Source organism: Podarcis vaucheri (assembly GCF_965113315.1).
Source record: "Podarcis vaucheri genome assembly, chromosome: 7".
NCBI lineage: Eukaryota > Metazoa > Chordata > Lepidosauria > Squamata > Lacertidae > Podarcis > Podarcis vaucheri.
In genome coordinates this window covers 39,921,842-39,936,254 of record NC_138765.1, presented here as the reverse complement: position 1 = coordinate 39,936,254, position 14,413 = coordinate 39,921,842, and the positions used below count along the sequence as shown (strand labels likewise).

The 14,413-nt window shown below is 44.6% G+C and overlaps 1 protein-coding gene across 1 annotated transcript in view; it reads left to right on the top strand.

Moving 5' to 3' along the window:
- Positions 1-14,413, top strand: part of PEPD (peptidase D) — a 123,809-nt gene that overhangs the window by 11,155 nt on the left and 98,241 nt on the right. Inside the window, exon 3 of the mRNA XM_082233492.1 lies at positions 1,373-1,500. Within this exon, the coding sequence (XP_082089618.1) occupies positions 1,373-1,500 (128 nt within the window). The remainder of the gene's footprint in view (positions 1-1,372; positions 1,501-14,413) is intronic.

The window sequence follows — 14,413 nt, the reverse complement described above, 5'->3', positions numbered from 1 at the left end:
AGAAAGCCAGATATTATCAACTTGCTCAGAGGTTTAGTGTGGGCATTTGGTCAGGCAGGATGCCCTGTTTCAACTTATCATTGGGCATTAAGTATGAGACTGTAATCCTCTCATCAGCCAATAGGTGTTGCCTGAGGAGTCAGGATTTAGGATTTAGCAGCAATACCCTTAAAGATCCACAATTTTAAACTTGTCCCTTAAGCTGCCAGTCAGCTTCCACTGCAATCAGTAGAAAGGGGACTCCTGCTTTATGTATTCTTGAAGACCCTCTTCAGTTGATGGGAGTCTTATGGTGGGGCAAGAAAGAGAATGGAGAGTTTGCCCTGCCCATAGAAATAGGTAGTTGCAATTTGATCCTCCAGAAATCAATTCTGTTAGTGTAGTTGGTGCTGGTAGAGTACAGCGCTCACAGTTAGAAGGAAGGAAGATGTAGAATTCTCAGACTGTCAGTGTACAGCCAAAGGGTTCCTATCATGGAAGGACAGATGAGCAGGGCAGCCTTCCCCTAATGTGGTACCCTCCAGGCTGCTTGGGCTCCACCTCCCGTCATACTCAGTTAGCACAGCCAATCAATCTCTGGGGCTGATACGAGTTGTAGGACATCTGGAGGGCATCCATCCTGGTGTGCAGTTAATTGTGTGGGCATGTTTAAGTGGGGTTGCTCCACTTTGGAGAGGCCAAGCTGGTGCAGACAGGAACTGAGCAGGATCACAGAGATTTCTCCCATATTTTGCTGCTAAGAAAATCTGTGTATTATGAACACCTGTATTTTATTATGCATTTCTTATTATAATTATATTTATACAACTGTTTTGATCTTTGTATTGTCTAGGTATCCTATTACGTGCTGGCATTTGCGTGTGATGTTGTAAACCTCCCTGTGGTTTTCTGACAAAGGGCGCTATATAAATAATCATCACAGGGTTGATTTTGGGACGGGTATTTACTGAGACCTTCTGTGAACATTGAAGGACGTACTCACAGGCACTCCTTCCTGGGAGTGTCACATTAGTGAACCCTTGCTCTTGTTATGTCTCTGTCCTCTCCCATGGGATCAGAGTTCCATTGAAACACTACACTTCTGAATAAATGTCTTGAAGTTCAGGGTGCTCAGCATTTTAATTTTTGTTAGTTCCTCCCACTTTTTTTGGCAAGTATATCCATGTAATCAGGTTGCCTTTTTAGAAGTGGTGATAGAGGTGATTTGGAGGGTGTTTTGCATTATGTTCAAAACCTTTCAACCCGGTGGGTCCCTTTGCCACAGGTAGTGCTAATCTGTATTGACCTTGACATCTTTCCAAATACCCTTTTTAAAAAAAGGCAAGAGCGGAGAACTGGCATAATGGAATGCTTTTAAATTCCTTGGTTCTAGGAATCCTACTTCCACTGGACATTTGGAGTGACTGAGGCAGACTGCTACGGAGCAGTTGAGGTTGACAGTGGAAACTCCATCCTCTTCATCCCGAGACTCCCTGACAGCTACGCAGTTTGGATGGGAAAGTAAGATCTCTTCCTTCTTCCTTCCTTCCTTCCTTCATCTATGGAGAGACCAAAGAAAGATTTGAACATAAGATTCATTTCCATCTGGCAATAAAAGCAGTTGTCTACCTCACACATGTCAGATCAAGTTGTTGTCCGGTGGATCCCACCAAGGCCAGTGGGCAAGGCCTCCAAGCAGGGGCAGACCTTGCTTGCCTCGTCACTTTATTCCAAATTTTAAAAGGCGCATAAAGCTTCTTTAGAAATGAGTGGCAGAAGCAACCTTTTCCTGAAGGGTCTGTGGTTGTTTGCTGCATTATTATTTCTATGCAGGCAGCAACAGGTAGAATAAGTTTTTTTTGATGAAACATTAAACTGTGAGATGAACGCTAATGGTTTTTATTAACTGTATTTATTATTATTATTAGTTTGCAAAAATGTCTACACCGCGAACATTAAAAATATATATAATTGTGGTGGAGCAACATTAAAATCAGCAGTAAAATTACATACCATCAACGTCGTTAATCATTAGTCTGCCAGTTTGAAAGGTATACTCTTTTTTATTTTCAAAAACACACCAGGATTTTTCTATTATGTATCTGTTAGTGTCAACTTTGGAGTTTCATTTTATTTATATTTATTAAATTGGTATTCCGACCTTCATCCAAAGATCACAGGGCGATTCACATTTCCCCCCTGCCAGCTTTGGCTGCCTTTCTAAGGCATGAGAGGGTAGGGCAAACGGTGATCTTAAATCACTGAGTGGTGAAGGTTGGTGGTTTTTGTTCATTATCTAGGATTGTTAAAACCTGTGCAGAATAAATGGGGTATTTATTAAGTCAGTAGTGCTGGGGTGTATGGGGTACTAGGGGAGGGGTAAAACATCTGGTGGGGGACATGTCATGCTCCTCCTGGGGCAGTTTGTCCACTTTTGTTCCCCACCCCACACTCCGCTCTCACCTGTGGCTCCTAGAAATTGTCAGCATGCAACAGTGGCCACACCCCAGCTTCTACAGGCTAGCTAAACCAGGTGAGGATAGCCGATGGGTCTTAATCCTTCAGTGAGTTGAGGACTTCCTCTTCGTGCAAAGACACAGGCTCTGGCAGATTGAGTGGACAAGACCAATAGTGACTCCAGTGGTCCAGAAGGCAGTTCCTGCATGTGCTGTAGAAGGAAGTGAGGGGCAGGCAGGACTCATCAGCCTGGGAAGGTAGTCCACCTAGGAGAAGGGAAACTGATCCTAAACCTCCACTGCCTTGTGGCTATCTTCATTCATGAGAAAGGCTTGAGCAAACCCAGAGGAACAATCTGTTTGTGGGACATCTTAGGGAGAAGAAAAGGCTAAGGAATAAACCTAGCACAAATCCGGTCCCTAAGACGGTTGGATGGCTCATTGTACTCCTCCTTCCAGCAACTTCTGCAGCCAAGCTGGAGCCAAATGTATTGCTCTGCTTTCCTTTGGACCACATCAGCATGACCGAGAGGGGGTCTTGTCATCTGGGCAGCGCAGGACCTCCATACACATTGTCTAGGCTTGCGCCCCAGGGAGGTCACTTCATTGCTGCATACCTGGTGAATAGGCGTCACCCCTGAAGACGCACTCCTTTGCCTCTCCAGACAGATAGATGCCAGCAAGGGCTAGCTGCAGAGAGACCCTGAGGCGTCTTTTCTTTCCTAAATGTGGTCTGCAGGCTGGCCTCTCTTTCTCCTCTCCCTCACCTACGCTTGTCAGCCTCCTTGTTCATGTCCACCCCCAAATTCTTGTCTTTCTCTTTGCTTCCTTAGTGAAACTATCAATAGCTCTTTGGGAGCTTGGACTCACATCAGTAGTAATGCATTCTCTCTGCATCATAATTATATGTACACTGTGCCTAACAAGTCACAATTTTTTGGCCTCTGCGCTGTTTTTGGAATCTGGGATTGTTTCTAATTTAATACTTTCTCTACCTCTCTTGGCTTGGATAGCTTCTAATTGGAGCAATTACTCTTCTTTAAACACTAATTCCAGCCCAAAGATACGTCTGCAGCCGTTCCTGCATGGCAAAGTGTTTCGGAGCAACCATATGGCCAGGGAGGGTTTCTGTCTCTGCATGGAGAGCGTGATTGTCTTGGCACTATCTTGGCTCCAAGATTGCTTTGTGGTTGCCTTTGTTGTAAGAAGGCCTGCCTATGTTAGCAGAGAACCTACCTCTCCTCTGACTCCCACTTCTGCCTTTTGTCTTCTCCAAGCTTGAGTGTTGGAGAAATTTCTGTCACGAAAGATTTTGAATAGGAATCTAAGCTGTACTTCTCCAGATGGTGCTTCATGCTAGGGGCGGATTGACTGGCCTTGGTCTGTTTTGGACTGGCACTCAGTCGCAGCATTTTGTTTTGCTACTTATTTAGTTTGTTTGATGTGGAATACCAGCCTGTCTCTAGGTGCCTTACAACAAATTTGAAAGCAAAACCTTAAAAGTGCAGGCAAAAGCAATTAATGATTGTAATAAAACAAAAATCAGCACCATCTACAAATTGGACAACTTCAGAGGCTAGCCTCATCTGCCTCCCCTTTTTACTTACAACCAGTTTCGGGACTTATCCTGCTTGTCTGCCTCCTCCTTAGTCTCAGTGTTGCTCTTGTAGAGCTTACCAGGGAAGAGGATGAGCACTAAAGTAGAATGAGATGGCTCTGGCGCCACCTACTGTTCGTCTCCCTGACTTCTGCCCTACCAGTTTCAATGGGCACTAGCCACCACAGGAAAATAATTTTTATATTAGTTGCAACTTGGGGGGAAAAGAGAGATCCCAAACATGCAGACAATAGCACCCTTCTCATTGTATTTCATCAACTGCCTGAGATAACAGGATGGTTTCAACCTGATGCCAAAAAGAGAGTTCTCTTCCATCCAGTCCAAAATTCACAAAATGCAATTGTGTGCCACTTTAAGGATATGGCATATAGAGAACCCATCCAGCTGGACTTGGGCCAATTGCATTCACTGTCAAGATGCTTCTGGGCTCAATTTATGCTTAGAAATTAATTGGAGGCCTTGCCCCTAGGGCCAGTCCCAGATGCAAGGCTACAAGATGAACCCCTGGAAGCAGTACCCCTCCAGCCTGAGGGTGTCACATTGCCAGCCCGTGACTTGGAGAACTCCATAGTAGAAGCCCCAATACTCCTGAATCTTTACATTGATTGCCTTGGTTGTTGAATGAAGTTCCCCCTGAGATCATGAAGGTTGGAAGAGCGCTGTGGCTGGATCAGGTCAAGGCCCAACTAGTCCAGCATCCTGTTCTCTCACTGGCCATCTAGATCCTTTGGGAAAGCCACAAGCAAGACCTCATTGCAATAGTAGTCTCCTGCTCCTGTTTCCCAGCAGCTGATGTTTAGAGGCATTGTGCCCCTGATCCCGGAGGTAATATGTAGCCATCATGGGAAGTTCCCTCTTGGGGAAGCTTTTTTGCCATAATTGACCATCTCATTGAATGGCCGATGGTGACAAACTTCTGTGGAACCCTCCAGGGCACAGCGTGGAAAAAACCACTGGTGTAGTGGATGCATTCCAGAGCACTGGATCTCATCAATCTTCCACCCACACTTTAAATATTTCTTTCCCTCCCTCCCCCCACCCCCCCGTCTCTCTCACACACTGCTCTGAAGAAGCACACAACAGTAAAAACCCAAAATAGGCATAATATTTGAAGAAAACCATAATAGAACTTTATGCAAGACCGAAATGATAGCCTACAGTTAAAAATCTGCAATAGAAAGGAAACATCACCCTTGCAGATGCCTTCATAAAGATGATGGCTTTCTGTTGGTTAAATAAAACATATGGAGTAATAATGATGCTATAACACTTAGAAATCTTCACAGCAACACCTTAAAATGTATTTATTCCCACCTTATATTGAAGAGACAGCAGTAGAGAGGGGTTGACACAGGAAGTGGACACCTCCTCTTGGCTGTGTACTCGGCGTCCTGTGTCTAGGGATCACGGCAACATTTCTCGGGTCTTCATTGCAATGAAACCTTAGAAATTTGTGCTTCAAAATTTGCAGTGCTACTCTTCAACCAAAAAATATGAGTATTGGGGGGGAATGTATACAAAAATAAAAATGTGTGCACATTTTTGTGGGGGCTGTAAAAAAAAAAATCCAAACTGGGGTGAACTTTAGATGGAAAAAATTAGAATCTGAAATGGACATTCTCTGAACAAATCTGTATCAGACTGTAGGCGTCTACATGGGAGTCACATCACTGGTTCCGTGTTTCGCCCAGGCTTGCCCCTTGTATGGAAGACCCCTGGGTGTGTACATTTGTCTACATGTAAAGCCCTTTCACACTGACAGTGATGTGACCCCCCCCCCCCCGGTAATGTTTGCATCAACAAATCATGGTTTGCGTCTAGCCACTGAAACCAAGTTTAGAAACCCTACTAAACTGACAGGCCAAAGTTATGGCTCTTTCTCCACCTCCAGAGTCTGCTATGCTGCGGAGGTGGGAGCATGTGAAGGCGGTGAAAGCAGAGAGGATGAAAAATGAAAAGCAGTCAAGCAGCCCCAACCCAAACAGGGTTTGCCTGTTGTACTCCTGGAAGTTCATACCAGGATTTGGATTCTAAACTGCAGCCTGGTTCACACAGCATGGCAAGCCCAACTAGGACTTAGCAAGCCCACCTTTAGAACTTGTGGTCATCTGGTGAAGCTGATTGTTGGCAGATTCAGGGCAGATAAAATAAAGGACGTCTTCATGCAGCACATAGTGAAAGTATGGAACGTGCTCCTGCAGGAAGCATTGATGGCCACCAACTTGGATGGCTTTAAGAGAGGATTGGACAAATTCATGGAAGAGAGGGTTATTGATGGCTATGCTGTACCCCCACCAATGGAGGCATCAATACTGTAGAATACTGCTTGCTGGAAACAACAGGAGGGGATTGTGCTGTTGTGCTCGGGTCCTGCTTGCAGGTTTCCCACAGGCATCTGGTTGGTCACTGCAAGAACATACTGCTGGATTAAGTGGGCTCCCTTTGGCATAATCCAGCAGGCTCTTCTTGTTGACATGGACATGTGGCCTCCTAGATAGGAGCCCAAGGCTTCATTGATCCTTCTTGGTCCTTTTTGCTCCCACACAGTGCCAAGCTAAGATTTGGCTTAGTGTTCTGTCCCAACCTGGGCTTGTGATTAAACTCGCTCGTAAAAAACATGCCTACATTTGGACGATATGCTAAGACAAACCTTGGCTTAGCTTAGCGTGGCACAGGAGCAAAGAGGTCTGTGGTGGCTCTCAGTTTCTTTCCAGGAGTCAGGATGTCTGTTCAGTTCAGGTAAGCCATGGTTTGGCTTACTGTGTTGTACGAACCAGGCCAGTGGCTAGCATAAGCCATGGTTTGTGACCTAATACCTGAGTTGAGCCATGGCCACTGTACCCTGCCACAGGAAGTCTTGTCTCAGTGAAAGAGCTCCATAACAAGAATTCCTCATGAATTTTGACTCCTTGTTTATTTTGATACAGTGTGTTTTTAAGATTTTAAAGCCTTCCTTCAAGTTGTTTTAACACCCACTTAACGGATGCCTTTATGTACAATTCCTTAACAAATCAGACGCCATAAAAACTCCCATCTTGCTGTAGACTTTTATGCAGATCGGTCTGGCTGTTCAAATGTTGCTTCACGGACAGCAGGGGTGTTAATCTTCTCTTTCTGTTGCTGCACTCAGTTGCTCTCAAAAAGCACTGATCTGTATTAAAATAGAACTTGCTTACAGATGGACACAGTGTTAGATTACAAATTTGATTATGAATATTGTAATTATCTTCTCCTCGCCAGCTGCAATACATTTCCCCCATGAAGATAATTTTGTCTCTGTGCCAGTGGGCTTCTGGGAGGTTAATGCAATATAAAATAATTATTGAAATAATAATACCTGGGAAAGGGGCATATAATGTGAGTTGTGCTGAGCGAGGAAAGTGCAGTGTAGAAATTGAAGTGAAACACAAACCTCTCCCTGTTAAGGTATGTGTGTTTCAGTTAATGCATCCTGCCACCTTGATTCAGAAATTGGTGCTGATACTGAAATATGTAGCAAGCTTTCCCAGTAAATTCTGTGGGGTGACCTGGCCTATGTACGCATATGGGTACCTCCTCCGCATGGTGATTTCTTTGGGGACTTAACATCAGAATAATAGAATGATAGAATTGTAGAGTTGGAAGGGACCTCATGGGTCATCTAGTCCAACCTCCTGCAATGCAGGAATTACAGCTAAAGCATCTCTGACAGATGGCCACCCAACCTCTATTTAAAAGCCTCCCAGGAAGGGGAGTCCACAACCTCCCAAGGGACACCATTCCACTGTCAAATGGCTCTTACTGTCAGAAAGTCCTTATAGAATCATAGAATCATAGAGTTGGAAGAGACCACAAGGGCCATCGAGTCCAACCCCCTGCCAAGCAGGAAACACCATCAGAGCACTCCTGACATATGGATGTCAAGCCTCTGCTTAAAGACCTCCAAAGTCGGAGACTCCACCACACTCCTTGGCAGCAAATTCCACTGTCGAACAGCTCTTACTGTCAGGAAGTTCTTCCTAATGTTTAGGTGGAATCTTCTTTCTTGTAGTTTGGATCCATTGCTCCGTGTCCGCTTCTCCGGAGCAGCAGAAAACAACCTTTCTCCCTCCTCTATGTGACATCCTTTTATATATTTGAACATGGCTATCATATCACCCCTTAACCTCCTCTTCTCCAGGCTAAACATGCCCAGCTCCCTTAGCCGTTCCTCATAAGGTATCGTTTCCAGGCCTTTGATCATTTTGGTTGCCCTCCTCTGGACACGTTCCAGTTAGTCAGTGTCCTTCTTGAATTGTGGTGCCCAGAACTGGACACAGTACTCCAGGTGTGGTCTGACCAGAGCAGAATACAGTGGCACTATTACTTCCCTTGATCTAGATGCTACACTCCTATTGATGCAGCCCAGAATTGCATTGGCTTTTTTAGCTGCCGCGTCACACTGTTGGCTCATGTCAAGTTTGTGGTCAACCAAGACTCCTAGATCCTTCTTAATGTTAAGTTGGAATCACCTTTCTTGACTTTTGAATCCACTGATTTGGGTCCACCCCTCTGGAGCAGATGGAAACAAGTTTGCTCTGTCTTCCATTTGATAGCCCATCATACGTTTGAAGATGTATTCATACATTTCAGTCTTCTCTTCTCCAGGCTGAACATACTCAACTCCATTCTTAAGGCTTGGTTTCTAGACCTTTGCTCATCTTAATCGCACTCTGCACACCTTCCAGCTTATCAATAGCCTTACGCTGTGGTGCCCAGAACACCAGTGTTTTGTGCATGAGTTTAAAACTTGGGTGCTCCACCTCCCTTTTCTCCTTTGATTCAGCTACAAGGAAAGCTCAACAACTTTGGTCAATACAATGGGTAGACCACTGCCAGTTTGTTGGGTTTTTTTAATAGTGGGAGTAGATCACAGTCTCTTGGAAGTTGGACATGCCTGAAATATAAGAAGAAAAACTTCCAAGCTCCATTTGCAGCTGTGTTGGAGGGAGGAAGCATGAGTTCAGGCCTGTTGACATAATGGTAAACCATAGTTTACTGTTGCTTCTGGACAATAGTGTGTCACTAGTGGAAATGAATAAGGCAACCAGAATGGGTTGCTGGATTGCAGCTCTTGTCTTCTATTACTTGAGTTTGCTGTCACTAACACCAATCTCTTGGAAATTAGGTGGATTATAAATGTGAATCCCTGATGTTAAGGTTTAAGCCAGATCCCTACATCTGGTGCTTGTAGGCTTCCGTTTTGTTGATTAATGTTGCACCTGCCATTTACCTTGCCTTAATTATAACTGACAGAATGAGTTGGTGTATTGATTAAAGTGATTTTCTGAAGCAAAACGTACTGTAAAGCAGCTGGTCTGTGTGCCACATATGGCAAAACAATGTAATTGCTTTACAGGGGGATATCATTGGCCTGGAATGTCCTGGTGTGAATGAATATTGGCATCCAACCTTACACCTGTCATGAAAGGGAAGGAAAAGAGAATAGAGAGGGAGGCCTCCCAGGCCAGCTCTCAGAAGCCCCCCCCCAAGAAAAAAATGTGCTTCTGAAATACTGTAAATTTTTGGCTCACATTTATTCTTGGGTCAAGCATTGAACAAGTGAACAGGAGATGTGGCAACAGCTCAGCACCAATCTCACTCTTGATGATGATATTATTACATCTATTTGTAGCCCACTTAATATCTGAAAGGCCTTGAAACAGTTTGCAATACAATAAATGTTATGAGACTATGTCAAATGAGTCACATAGCAAAATACATAGGCGATACCCATGCTCGTAAACATAATATTGAAATAAATAAAATCTGAGAGCCCTGCAAGGCAGTTTCGTGGAACCTTGGTTCTCGAACGGCTTAGTTGACAAACAAATCAGCTCCCGAATACTGAAAACCTGGAATTAAGCCTTCCGGTTTTTGAATGTTTTTTTGGAAGCCGAACGTCCAATGCGGTTGTCGGCTATTGTTTCCTGGGTGCCTGTGCCAATAGGAAGCCAAGCCTTGGTTTTCAAACATTTGGGGAGTTAAATGGACTTGCGGAAAATATTACATTCGAGAACCAAGGTTCCACTGTATAATGTAAAATTTCAGTCAACACATATGCATGCTATCACTCTCTCAATCTCACACACCACTCCTTTCACACAACCAACTACAACCATTCAGTGTGCCACAGACATTACTGTCGACCACTCATAACGTAAAGCATTCACGCTGTTACAACTCTCATACCAAGGGCCACTGCCAAGCATACCCATGTCAGGTGCACTCCTAATCTTTGAAGCACTGATGAGTTCATCCCCCACCCACCCTGAACAATGTGATACTTCTTTCTCAGTCAACTGAGAGGGGCCCAGATCCAGAGCAAGCTCTCATCCTGGTTGTTGGAACTCAGTATTGAGTTTGGACTGCCCAAGAGAATAATTCTCTTTTACCAAAGCATATCTGTTCTTGCTCCTTAGCTTCCAGAGGGTCATACTAGCTGGCCCTTGGGGGGGGGGTGTTTCTTCCAGTTCTATGTTTCTGTGGAAAAGATACTGAGAAGAACGGTGAGGAAACAAGAAAAACGAAGGTGCCTCGGTAAGAATGGCAGAATGAGGAACCATGCTCTCTGTCTCTCCGCCCCCCCCTTTCCCACAATGACTTTTAAATATGTTTAGTTGTTTTAAGTGCCACCGTTGGAGAGGAGAGATGCTGGCTGAAGGATATTTGGTTGGGATGGCAGGGGAGAACAGTCAGCTGCCAAGACTCCCTCCTTTTGCTGTTCTTGGCTCATGCTTTCGTGACATTCTGCGATGCGGCACATTATACTCGTAATCAGGTTTCGGCTGTGCCACTAAGCCTTGCATTCCTTTTTGGGGGAGCTGTGTGGGGCACAGGTGTGCCATCTGTGCTCACATATAAAAGCACTAAGCTCCCTCTCTCTCTGAAGCAACACATTTCATTCTGGTGGAACCCCAGCAGCCTCCCATCTTTGTGCAGCAGCCTAAGCGATCCATTTTTGACCGTGACTAGATGGGGCGACCCAAATAAGCTTTTTATTGGGCTATTGCAGCCAACAGGCACCGCTTAGAGCTTTTCACTGAAGAGCCGTTGGCTGCCTATTTCTGCAAATGGAGGTACATTTTCAACGTGAGAAATGACTCGTGGAACAACACAATTTAGTGGGGGCGTCATTCTTCTGCAGATCTTCTCTCTCTCTCCCCCCCCACTCTGGGGATTTTTTTTTATAAAAGTTGCATTGCTCTACATAACAGAGGTTGTTTTTAAATATTTGGCACTGTCAGAAACATCTGTTAGTGCCTCCTAAAGTCTCCCGCGTTGCGCGCGTGCTGGATGGGTTTGACACCCTCTTGTTTAGTTAACACTTTGCCATCTGTGCATCTGATGTTAGTGTAACGAGGAGCGAGTGTGTTGGCGAGCATCTTGACAGCTTTTAAACGTCCCTTTCGTCTTGCTCCAATTTTTCATGCCTCGTTGATGGCTTCCAGCTTGGCGCGGCGAATTACCATAACCTTCCCTTACCTTTGCGTTCAAGCTTCTTCCTTGTACATTTTCACTCATGAAAAATTAAGATGTTGATGAGCTGTTCCTAGTGTCTGTGGATTGCTCCCCACCCCGTGTGTGTGTGTTGTGTGTCCGCGAAAGATGCTTGCTGTGTGAGGAAATATATCTAAAGAAAATTAGATGAGAGATATAAGGCTGTGGTGCATAGTTGTTCACTCTCATCAATCAAAATGTTGACTGGAAAGAGCCCCCCCCCCCAATTTCTTAATAGGGTGGCAGATTTTTTTCCTGTTTTGAAAATTATTTTTAATACGCTTAATACAGGGTTTCTTTTTTAAAAAAAGAGACTACTTTTTAAATTTTCCACCTTTCTTCTAAGGAGTTCAAGGGAGTACTTCACCTTCTCCTCCCAAAAGCCCTGTCAGTTCCAGTAGGCTGAGACACAGTGACTAGGGACTCTGGTGGCTGAGGGGAATTGCACTCTGATCTCCCAGGACATCATCCAAAACTTGAGCCACCACTCAAGGAAGCACCAAGATACATTCTTTCCTGTATAAGAGAGGAAGATGCCACTCAGATGATCCCTCCTGTGGCCCATGCCCACGCAGGCTTAAACAGGTTGCCTTTTTTTTTTTTTTTTTTTTTTGCTATAAAGAACTATTTTTCTCATACACAGATCCAATCCATTTTGCCTTGAGATTTTAAAAATCAGATCCCCGTGCTAGGTGTTATTATTTTTAACAGTGATGGGCTTAGGGCAACATCTGGAGGGCCACCAGTGGCCCAGCCCTATTGCAAAACATGTACCTTGTAGCCCAGAATACAATGTAAGCAAATCCCCACCATAATCGATATCCATAGCTCTTTCCGGACATAGATGGACATCCGGGTTTCCAAAGCTTCCAAAGCAGCCTCTGTGAGAGGTGGGGGAGCAGCAGGCTGGACTTGCTCTGTCATGTAGCATTTTCCAAACGAGCCTGCAAAAGTTCTACACCCACCTCCCATATGTACCCATGCTTAATAATTCGTGTCCAAGGAACCAACGCTTGTCAGATGCTTCTGCCAGTTTTCTTTGGTGCAAACAAATGACTTCCTAGTGTTGTTTCTGGAAGGTGCAATGTGTGCATGTTCACACCAGTTAGTATGGAGGGGAGCAGTGGTGCGGGAGCTGTGCTCATGTGGTGCCACAACGCATTTGCAGCAGCAGACTTACAGCAGGAGTGGGGAACTTGGGTGAGCAAGCCAGCTCCTTTCTCCCCCACACCCCATGGGCCTAGTTTGATAAGTTCATTTGCAAGCCAAAATGGATTCAATTTGCATATGAGAAAAGTAGTTCTATAGCGGGGGGGGGGGAGGCAGAATGTTTAGATGGCACATGTCACAGCTGCAGGATCAAGCCCTGTTAATCACCTGACATCATAATTCTTGTATAGTTTGAAATCCACCCATGTGGGCAAAAGTGCTGCTGTTTCCAAGCTCTAACCATCGGCTGGCCTGGCATCCAGAGTTTTGCAAGTTGCAGGGATCAGCTGATCTGTGCTTGCAAAGCATTATTGCAAGTGCTACTCATCATCTGGTCAGTGATACCCGCAAAGCTTCCTGCAGCCCATTTCATAGATGATGTTTGGGTGGACATGAATTGGCCCGAATGGGGTGGGGGTGGGGAGGATGAGATTCCCCACTGTTGGTATATGGTTTGTTCCATGGGTTACCTTATCCCTATTGGATAGGAATTGGCCAGAAGAATACTTAAGGAATGTAATGTGGATGTTAAACACTGATATCATCTAGGTTTCGCCTCGAATAACATGCTAATCGACAGAGCGCCTCAACCCTGTAAACCAGCAAGCTATCTTTACATGCTCTCTGTTCAAAGACATCACAGAGCCTTTACTTTGGGGTGCCCAAATGTTCTCTAATCAGCAGTTCTGGAGATCCACTATGGTCAACTTATATAGTGGTACCTTGGGTTAAGAACTTAATTCGTTCTGCAGGTCCGTTCTTAACCTGAAACTGTTCTTAACCTGAAGCACCACTTTAGCTAAAGGGGCCTCCCGCTGCTGCCGCGCCGCCACTGCACGATTTCTGTTCTCTTTCTGAAGCAAAGTTCTTAACCCGAGGTACTATTTCTGGGCTAGCGGAGTCTGTAACCTGAAGCGTATGTAACCTGAGGTACCACTGTATATCGCTGTGAATCTGGAGAAGTAGAATCAATAACTCACCTCCTTATGTATTGTTCTTTTTTATTATATTATTGTATTATACCTCAGATTTTTATTGAACCACTTTTACAAAAAGCCTCAGGATGATCTGATGTATTTTATTCTTTCCTACTCTTTTCAGATCAGAATGCACAAAACATTGTGTCGCCGCCTGTAAAACTCTGCAGGGACTAATTTTAGCAAACTTGGAGTTTTGTTTTCTGTGTATGTTGTTTTGTGCAGTAAGATGTAGTTATTAGTACTGTATAATGTTGTTGTTATGGTTCTCTATTTTGTTTTGTCCAGTGTTTTATATAGTTATACAAAGTTATGCAGAGTTTCTTTTTGAATATTGGTCATTGGCAATAATAGATTGTTGTACCATTGGCCAAATGCCTAGAAATAGATGCTAGTGGAGAACTGCCAAGGGGTCCATTTTTGCCTGCAAGGCCATTTCCCCAAAACATCACCCACCTTGTCAATCAGCCAATGCTGCTGAGTGAGGTCAACTGATGAGCGATCCATTTTTCTTTGGCCGCATTCCACTGGCATACAGCCAGAGTGGCACAATTTAACCCTTGCTCATCAGCTGATAAGTAGGCGTTAAATCCTGCTCACATCCCTGAAGACTCAAGAGTTCAGTCCTCCTGAGTCCTGGTTTGCCAGCATATTTC